At 35.3% G+C, this 10147-nt stretch overlaps 1 protein-coding gene across 2 annotated transcripts in view; it reads right to left on the bottom strand.

Moving 5' to 3' along the window:
* LOC111410727 overlaps positions 1-8489 on the bottom strand; it is an 11440-nt gene extending 2951 nt beyond the window's left edge. The window contains exons 1-9 of one of the 2 annotated variants that reach the window (XM_023041215.1): positions 7991-8489; positions 7634-7856; positions 6992-7139; positions 5790-5897; positions 4482-4636; positions 3364-3529; positions 2293-2444; positions 951-1638; positions 296-408 (exon numbers count right to left, since the gene is read on the bottom strand). In XM_023041215.1, the coding sequence (XP_022896983.1) occupies positions 296-408; positions 951-1638; positions 2293-2444; positions 3364-3529; positions 4482-4636; positions 5790-5897; positions 6992-7139; positions 7634-7856; positions 7991-8309 (2072 nt within the window). In that variant the 5' untranslated portion in view covers positions 8310-8489. Of the gene's footprint in view, positions 1-295; positions 409-950; positions 1639-2292; positions 2445-3363; positions 3530-4481; positions 4637-5789; positions 5898-6991; positions 7148-7633; positions 7857-7990 lie in introns of those variants that run through there. The other variant, XM_023041216.1, reaches the window with a different exon arrangement.
* Between the last annotated feature and the right edge of the window lie 1658 nt (positions 8490-10147).

Consider the following 10147-nt stretch of genomic DNA (forward strand, 5'->3'; position numbering starts at 1 on the left):
AAAAAAAAAAAAAAAAAAAAAAAAAAAAAAAAAAAAAAAAGGGAAGCTGGACAAGAGGCATTAATTTGAAATTACTACAGGCTTAGAAAGATGAAGTAATGAAAGATCGAATTACAAAATCCTCTGGTTGCTTACCAGTTTCTGCAAGGGGAATAAATTGGCAATTCAGCTATACAGATACCAGAAACGTTTTGTACTTTTGAGTGATCAAGCTTTCATGACCATACGAAAAGGAAAGCTTATCAATGGCTTTATAAAAGAAATGAACTTCTCAACTATGGCACTAATAGATTACCTGAAGATGAGTGTATTTACAAGTGCAAGAAAAGATGCTGTCACAAGGGGATCATCCCATCGCCTTATTCCTTCAAAATTCCTAACGGTGATAGTCATAGGGAGCACAAGCTCCTAACAAGTAAAAAGGAATGCAACTATTAGCAGAGCAAATATAGGTTTTATGGCGGCCAGGAACAAAAATAACAAAATCTACGCAACATGGAATGCATATGCATCCATTTCAATTTACGCATCAGAATGTTCCTGAATGCATAAAACCACACAATTATGTCCTTGAAAAAGTTGCTAACTTTTTGCCCTTTGTTGATTCTAGGTGCTTCCATCAAGAGGAAAAATACATGTACAAAACGACGAGGATCACAATTGTCATCACTCATCAAACTCCATCCAAGTCTATTAAAAATCTTAAACTTTTTTCTCAATCAATACACAAAATATATACCAACATATTAAAAAGTCCGTGTCAAAAAAAACTAGTTTGACTTCAAAAAAGTCCAAGGGTAACTCGATGTGGATAAAGTAATTTCGATACGATACACATTTAAAAAGCGTGTGAAAGTGAAGTAACCTAAAAAAGAATGGCTTATGTTGGGATAATTGTAGACGTAAATACTACAAAAGGAATTTAAGAAAAGAATTAGATAAATTCCAACCTTGAAAAGGTCAATGTTACTGGGAATTCCTTCAATCATTGCAGCATCAATTGTGGCTTGCGTCTTCTCAGCTGCTCTGTATTTATCTCTACATATCATTGCTGCCCTTTCTACGAAGTTCATTTCAGCAACAACAAGCTTTTTACTCAGCACAACACCCTGTTTCACCGACGTATTCTTCCAGAAACCCAGTGAAGCATTAGAAGTCCATGTTGTGGACCTCATCCATTTTCGCAAGTAGACACTACCATCTATATCAAACACATGATTAATACTTTCATATGCCTCGCCAGTGAGCCGCAGTTGTTGACCTAGTTCATCATTACCCTCCATTGATTTCTTAATCATAGGTCCACCCCAACAATTAACAGCAAGAGCTTGGAGAACAACATCGCCGAATGGCGCATTTTGTAAATATGAAAACTGAACCAGTTTAGTAGGCTCATCTAAGGTCCTACGCATAAATTGGAGAGCCTGAAGTCTTGCAATAGTATTTATGGCATAAATAACTGCCCTTTCTTTCCCCTTGTGAGCACCATATACATCATACACTGATTGATCACCATCCTTGGGTCCAAATTCACTTATGAATTTGTATAAAGCAATTATTTCATTAATAAATGCATACCACACATCCCTTCTCATTTCACCTCCCAAATCAACGAATTCAAGTACCCATGGTTCAGACCTGATAATATGAAACCACAGATAAAAAAATTCTTACACTAATATTTATTATTTAATGGGTAGTCAATAGGGGAAATACAATGAAATTATCGTACTTGAATTGGGCTTTGCATATATATATATATATATATACACATATATATATATATATCGAAATGACAATAATACTCGAAGTAATTCATCAGTAAGCCAAGTTCTTAAACCATTTCAGGTAAGACAAAAGGGCTCAAACAATCTCAACAATTTTAATTCTATTGTCTGTGTTTCTGTTTGGGGAGGGAGAGGGCAATGGGGGTTGAGAGGCCACTGAGGTCCATATATCAACGATGCAGGCAGTAATTTATTGCATCACCAGTTGATTTCTGTCAGAGTGGCTATGATGGCAACAAGGATGCAAATTAAGTGAAGAACAGAGAACAGAATAAAACCAAGCAGAAAAGTGAACTTTAAGGAATCAGTTTGATGGCTAATATAAGACTTTGATAATCAAATTCAGCGCAAATAAAGAAAATATGACCATTGCCCCACCCCCCCACTCCCAACAAAAAAAAATAAAAAAATCCACCATCATATTCCAAGTGTGTTATGGATGAATAAAGATGCAATCACAGGATTTCATAAATTTACAACAGATGGGTAGGAGAAGAGTACTCACTCTGGACTGGAGGTAACAGATAAAGCAGAATCAAAAAGATTTGATCCCAAAGGTCCAACCCTTGTTTTCTCTATTCTCGAACCATTTCCCGTAAGATCCAGCCTAATAGCACCTCTCTGTCCCATCAGGCCAACTGCTGGCAATAATGTGTGCTAATATTCCAAAAGGATAAAACATTTCAACGAATTAAAAGTTAGATTTTATGAGTGCATTCTTTTACACAGAATATAACTTTTTCCTTTCATTCAAAGTGGGTTGATTTACTACTACTACTTAATTTTCGCTAAACTGAATATACAATGTTGAAAAGCGTGTAAAAATAGAGTATATATTGTTCTGTGTTCTTAAGCATGAACAACTTTTTACACCAAATTAGTTTGTAAAACCACTCAGACAAGGAAAAGCACTTGGTTCAAAACTTAAGTTATGTGCACATCATTTAGCCCAAGTTTGCCAGAAATAACAAATGCTACCATATATATCCGTCTTAGTCCATCATGGGACTCATAAAGCATTTTGGCGCTGCCCTTTTTCTTCTTCCTCTTGGTTTCTTTGTCATCCCAGGTGAAGTTAGACCTAAGTTTTATTTTTTGTTTCTTCTAAGGTACAACTTCTAACCAATGTTATTGATGAATGACATAATATTTTCAGTACAATAAATTTGAACTCATTTAATGCACTCCTAAACCACAACGAAGACTTTCTCTAGTAATGAAGGCATTTTACTGCTTCATAACAATATCTCAAAATAGAGTGCCCTGTCAGTCTTATCTCATGGGACTCATTTATCCCAAGTGTGCCAGAAGTAACAAATGCTACCATATATGTCCGTCTTAGTTCATCATAGGACTCATATAGCATTTTGGTGCTGCCCATTTTTTCTTCCTCTTGGTTTCTTTGTCATCCCAGCTGTAGTTAGACCTGAGTTTTATTTTTTGTTTCTTCTAACCAATGTTATTGATGAATGACATAATATTTTCATTACAATAAAACTGAACACATTTAGTGCACTCCAAAGCCACAATGACGACTTTCTCGCAATGAAGGCATTTGACTGCTGCATAACAATACCTCAAAATAGAGTGCCCTGTCAGTCAAAGTGAGTTTTCCTGGCCATGCCATGTTGTTTTCCCATTTTATAACAGGCTGCTTTCTGCTAGAACCTAGGCAGAGGATTCTCTCCTTAGAAAGATGGGAAAACTCTTGAGACTGGTATGATTTCCGTCCTTCATGCACCCTACACCAATAAGACGACAAAAATGACCGGGAGAGTCCACACTGGGAAGATGTTTAGCATTAAGGGATTTGTCCACAAATATCAAATTCTGAAAAATGTGAGATGAAGGATCTAAGTAGTACACTGGAAGATTTATAAATGAATTCAGCTTTTACAGAAAAACATACTAGTAGAACTCAATATCCAAACATATGTAAGTGGAAGATGAGAAGAGCATAAAAATTATGTCTATAGGTTGCATATGAATGGTTAAACACATTAAGCAATGCATCATAATCTACAGGAAAGTCATTTGCATATCTCTCAAAATTGTACGTTCTCTTCAATTTTTTATTTTTAATTTTTTGACTTGGAACTGATATAGACCCAGGTGTGACCATTTTTTCAACCCTGATGTTTTGAGGTATCTTTAATAAATATGAGATCCAGTTGTCTTCAAATATCCAAGTACATTTGGATGGTTCAACAATGGTTGGCATGGATTTTTTAAGAATTTCAATCCACGGTAGCATAGCAAAAAGGAACATGAAATGTCTTGTGCCAATAGGCAGACCCAGTGGAATTAATCTCTTCATTAAATATTAGTTGTAAGGACACAAATAAAAGGGTAATTCGGTCTATAATAACCATTTCCTTAACACGATTTCTCCAACTTTTTATATATTCTCTGTAGGATGTGTTGGTTTATCAGGTGGTGAGGGCTTGAAATCAAACCCTGATGGGGAGTTAAAGGGAAACTGACCAATGGGGCTGCCACCTAGATCATTTTCATAATTTCTTTGCTATTGCAGAATCAGTCACCAATATTTGAGCCCTCAACAATGCAAAATTCTGCAAGTTGGTTGAGGTGCTATAACATCAAAGATCATAGGAGCGTTACAGATTAAAAAACTACAATAACATAGAATAGCCAAAGATGTCTTAATCAAAGTTGAAAAGAAACAGTTCTCACTTGAGAAGCTCGTCAATATATGTGGACCATATGCTAAATGAAATACCCCAGTCATCACCAGCAAGAGCTTTGAAAAGGTTATGTGCTGTTGACCAATCAGCCACACCAGAAACAGCAGGAGCAATTCGAACAAAAGCCTCTTCTCCTACTAGACTCTTCAAGTTCAACAAATATGAATTATTAGTTCTGACATTCAACTCTTTTGTCAAACTAATGGTAAAAGGAAACTAGTTGGCATATATTACAAAATCCTAAACAGAGAAATGAGTACCACGCTAGCTCCCTAGCTCTCCTACCCCGACCCAAAGCCCAAAAAAATGAGGAGAAGGGGAGGAGAGAAAAGCACCAGTAAAAATTTCTGTAGAATAACTATTAACTCGTCAATCATTAATCATCATTAGAAATATTATCTCTAAGATTTACAAATGATCTATAGTCCAATTTTCTTTTCTAGATACGAAGTCTCAGATGTAAGCTTCTATGAAGTAAGGCATGTTAAAAAAAGAAAAAAGAAAAAAGAAGGCTAATCCAGGGAAGAACCCAAGTAGAACACAAGTAAAAGATCATCCTGGCACACCAACAACTGTCAGCTTAAAAATAGTTTTATAAAAAGGAGAAGGGGAGGGGAGAAGATCACAAGTAAATATTTCTGCAGTACAATAACTATTAACACCTCAATCATTAAATTATTATTGGCAATATTATCTCTAAATTTTGTGAACAATCTATAGTCCAATTTACAACTTTCTTTTCCAGATATGAAGTCTTAGATGTAAGCTTCGATGAAAGAGGTTACGTTAAAAAGAATATCCAGGAAGAACACTAGTATAATACAAGGAAAAGATCATCCTGGCACGCCAACAACTGTGACCTTAAAAGTAGTAATTGAAAAAATGTCAAGTAGATCTTTTCTTCAATGAACACATTGTATAAAACAAACCAATGTCTGAGATTAGCTGTATTACAGATTAAACCAGTAATAGCTATCTGTTTCATAGAAGTTTTTTCCAGCAATAGAGATATCATCTTTGATGGGACACCCTCAATGTAATATTTATAATTTTATACTCCTTCTAAAGTTTCTTGGAGAAATGTTTGTCATAAAGCAATTTAATCTTCATTAGTTTTCAAAAATGACTCAATTTCATGCAATTTGTATGTTGATCTACACGATTGCCCCTGATAAAATGTAATAAATTAGAATGCAGAGTTGCAAGAAATTAAATAAAGAAAGCAACAGCTGCATATAACACTCTACTAATGAGGAGAACAAGTAACACAAAGAAAATCAATATTAGAAGAAAAAACCTGGAAAGTATTTCTCTCCAACATTTTAGCTCGGTGATCCTTCTGGCTGCTGTAGGGATGCTCCCAGGCAAGCATAGTAACAAAAATAAGTCTCTGAAATGCTGGTTCCTATATAGCAGGTCAAACTAATAATGAATTAGTAAGTTGCAAAAGTTGAATCCTATCCTAGTCCACACACAAAAAAAATAAAAATAAAAAAATAAAAAAAGGAAATCTGAGTGCGCCCAGTGTGCTTGTGTTGCATGTGCGTCCTTGTGGTTGGATCTGTAGAGCGCAATTTACTACAGTATTTAGTTTATAAGTGTGAGAAAAAATCTCACTTCTTGAGCTAGCTTTTAAGAGGAGAGGGGCCAAATACCACTAAAAACTGGTATTAGGGCCCGGTTTATCATCCGTCATCTCTTGCCGAATAGTCACGGGGATACGGGTTTATATGAGGGGAAGGCGGGTTTGGCCTCCCGTAGGCCCCATTGTGTGAGAGAGAGATGGGTTTGGGCCCCGATATGTGAGGGGAGACGTGTTTGGTCTCTCGCAAAGCCCAATATGTGAGGAGATTGTTGAGGTTGTCCCACATCAGTTGTAGATGGGGTTGACATTCAGTTTATAAGTGTGAGGGAAAGCTTCACTTCTTGAACTAGCTTTTGAGGTGAGAGAGAACCAATACTACCAAAAACATTTTCCTCTCAACTGAAGTTCTCACATTCATTAGGGGTACTTTGAGAAATTCACATGTATTAGGTCATCCGAATAAACTGTACTAGGGGTCCTTGTGGCTAGATCTGAGGAGCACGATGTATTGTACATTTTCCCCTCCACTTAAGTTCTCACGCGCATTTGAGGTACTTTGAGAAACTCACATGTATTGGGTCATCTAACATTTCCTCCTGCATTTCTTGCTTTTATTTTCTAGTTCGTGTTATTACTGCTCTTCGTAGTACGGATTTATCGTTTAATCCATATCAACTGTGACTTGATCAGCATCTTCTAAAAATCAAAGATTACATGTTTATTATTTTGCATTGATCAATTAGCAAAAAGAATCATTCTTCCATATTTCATTTGTTTGGATGTTCAGCCAATCGCATATTTATATTAGCTACTTGCACCACGAACTCTACTCATCTATGCATCTTGACTGTCAGCAATAAGAAAATATTAATTATGAAAAGGTGCTTAAATTTGAATTTGCTCCATGAACGAACCTTGAGGCCAGGATGAACTTCAGCATTATTCCTTGACAAAAACCTGAAGAAGCAGTATTCCACTAAATTACGGGGATTACTATAAACAGATTCAGGAACGAGCGCTCTAAATATCTTCTGCATTTTGCCCCCAGTCAAACCATTCATCCTGCATATCTTAGTTAACGAAGAAGTCAAAAATTAATTCCACACCAGTCAATAAGATAGTTTTTTTTTACTCTGAACCTGATTAAAAAAAAAAAAAAAGAAAAAATCACAAGGTGGGAGTTATGAATTCATGTTGTACACATCCAATAGTTAGGTGAGACTAACTTCCCACCAATTACGGTTTCCCATAGGAAATTCATGTATCAATTTCAAGCCTGGTAAGCATAGGCAAAAGTTAGAATAACCCTAAAAAAACATCTCTACAAGTAATAGTAGTGAATTGAATCAGCTATTACACATCTCTCTCTCCTTGACCCGAGCAAAAATTATCAAAATCCATTGCAATTATATTTGATTCTTAACCCATAAACGAGTTCTTTTAATCGAATAAAATACATAAGCAAGTTAGCAGTTATACATCTAGGACACCTTCCAGTTTTGTAAAATCAATGCACATTCCCAAATGAAGTTGAAATAAGAAAACAGCAAGTTTACCGGCTGAATTGCTCAATAGAAACAATGGCAGCTTCAGAAAGCTCTCCACCAGGGATTTTGCTATCAACAGTATGCTCAGTAATGAAGACGTCCTCCATATCTTCACTATCTTTTGGAAGATTCGGCCTTCTATTATGAACAGTTTTAACGAATGGGGAAGTTATTTCATTGAAAAAGTTTTGGGTCTTTGAGAGCCATTGGTTCACTGATTCTTGCACAGTATCTGAGGAAAAAAATTATGCATCATTTTAATCTATAACTTTTACAATTCATCGACAAGATTGAGAAATATAAGACTCGGTAACAATTAGCAAACGTCAATAATGAGGTACAAAAGTGTTGTCTTTTTGCACTTACTGGTATCAATATCATTGAATTTCCATTTAGCGTCGCGCAGAGACCGACTCACAAGCTTGAACCCAAACTTGTCATCCGTCGACGACGAGGAGGAAGAAGAAGAAGGATCAGAATCTAAAGAACTTGGAGGAGGATTCTTGCCACTGCAAAAAAATCTGAAAAGGAGCTTCTGTTGATGCTGTGGGAGTGTATAAAAATGTGATGAATGTCCAAATTGGACTGTTTTTACTGGGAATCTTGGATGCATCTTCCTGTACTCTCTACTATAATTTGCCACAGTTTCGTTTTCTGGTTTCCAGAATTCAAGATTCAAATTCATGATTTCAAGATTAAAGATGCCAAAAACGAAATCAAACTAAAAAATTATAATCAAAATATATACGCAGAACATTCAAGACTCGAAAGGAGTTTTGTTCAAGGGTAGAAGACAATTGGGGATTTCGAGAAGTGCTGGCTGAGCTGCGCGGAATTAGGCACATGTCTCTAACTCGAATACTAAACTAGTTGTACGGTTGGAATTTTATCTTCAAAGATTAATTAATTATTTTTCAGATTTTTTTTTTTTTTAATTGTAATTCGATTTGCAAATGGATACTGTTGTATTCCTTTTCATTTTTTTTTTATTTTGAACGTGGGCTGACTCCTATCAGCCTCAACAGTGACGCAACAGTGATTTGTTGAAACAAAACAAAATGGATAATTAGTTGGATATCGTTAGAGTAATTAAAGTAAACTACTTGATTCCCAAATTTGATAAAAATTCTTTAATTTTTTATTCTCTCAATAAAGTAATTTTATACGTGAACTCATAAATTTTTTCTATTTTTCAATCATGCATTCTTCAAAGATATCATTTTTCCAAAAATCTATATCAAAAAAAAAATATCGGAAAAAAAAAAGATCATAATAAACTTCACTCGTATAAAATTAAAAATAGCTTACGAGAGAGTTTTTAAGTCACTATAAACTCACAAAATCAAATCGGTAAGATACATCACATCCAATTACTAAAATTATGCTTATTATATGTCGACACCTAGAGATTCCATGTGATATCCATCATTTATTAATTGTCTCGTCATTAATTTTTGTAAGTGAAATTAAACGAAATTACCTTAATTCCTGTTTGGTGTAGATTAAATTTTACTAAAAGTTAACATTTAACTTTAGTCACCCATTTTATTAGACCCGTAACTTTTCAATCACAGTAAATAGGGATATAATTGGAGTCAAGTTTAAAGTATATTTATTTGAGTGAAATCATGGTGAAGTACACTAACCCAATCTAAAAAAATTATGCTCAGATAACACATAATTAGATACAATATAATCAAATAAACAGTGCAAATTACGAGAATTCCTTCAAAAATACAACAATCTAATTATAATCCATAATCGCAGATCTCCAATCTATAATTTGATAGAACAAATAGTGCAGATTATCTAATCTTCTTCGGCTAATGACAATCTAAGTGCCACGTTTATTTATTATTATTTTGAACTACGATTTTAATTGAGAAATTGTTTCGCGCGGGTTAGTCGCTAACAATTAAAAGGGATCAGACGATTGTGTAAGGGACAAACCTCTTGAAACAAAGTCCCAAAAAGGGGTGTTCTTTTATTGGCGATGACTTTACAATTGGAAATCAAAAACAAAATGCCTCCAAGGGGCGCAAGCACACAAATTACTGAAAAAAGTGTTTAAGTCTAAAACTAAGGAAATTAAAATTACATGTTCTCTGTTCGAGAGTTTTTGATTCGGTTCCTTTACTCTATGTCTTTTCTCCCTTTTATACTTCATGGACGATCTCTTTGTGATCAATCGCCTAAAAACTGTTTGATCATTCTGCAACTGCCCACTTTCCTCATAATGGCCAGCTTGTCATGAGAACTGTCTTATTTAACTGCTGTCATTACTCTTCGTCGTTCAACCGTTTTCGATTGAATTCCTTGAATCGTGGAACGTGATGGGGCTGCTTTAATAACTGCTTTGATAACTGCACTTCTTGATAACTACAACACTTTATGTTTGTTAAAACTTTGGGCGACTTGAAGGTTTTGGCGAGAATAGAGTAATAGCTCTGGGCGACTGCATGGCACTCCATTCGCTCAGATTCTGGGTGACTTGCAAACTTGGGCGATGGCGTTATCGCGTTC

The sequence above is a fragment of the Olea europaea genome, chromosome 15 (genome assembly GCF_002742605.1).
Source record: "Olea europaea var. sylvestris chromosome 15, O_europaea_v1, whole genome shotgun sequence".
Taxonomy (NCBI): Eukaryota; Viridiplantae; Streptophyta; class Magnoliopsida; order Lamiales; family Oleaceae; genus Olea; species Olea europaea.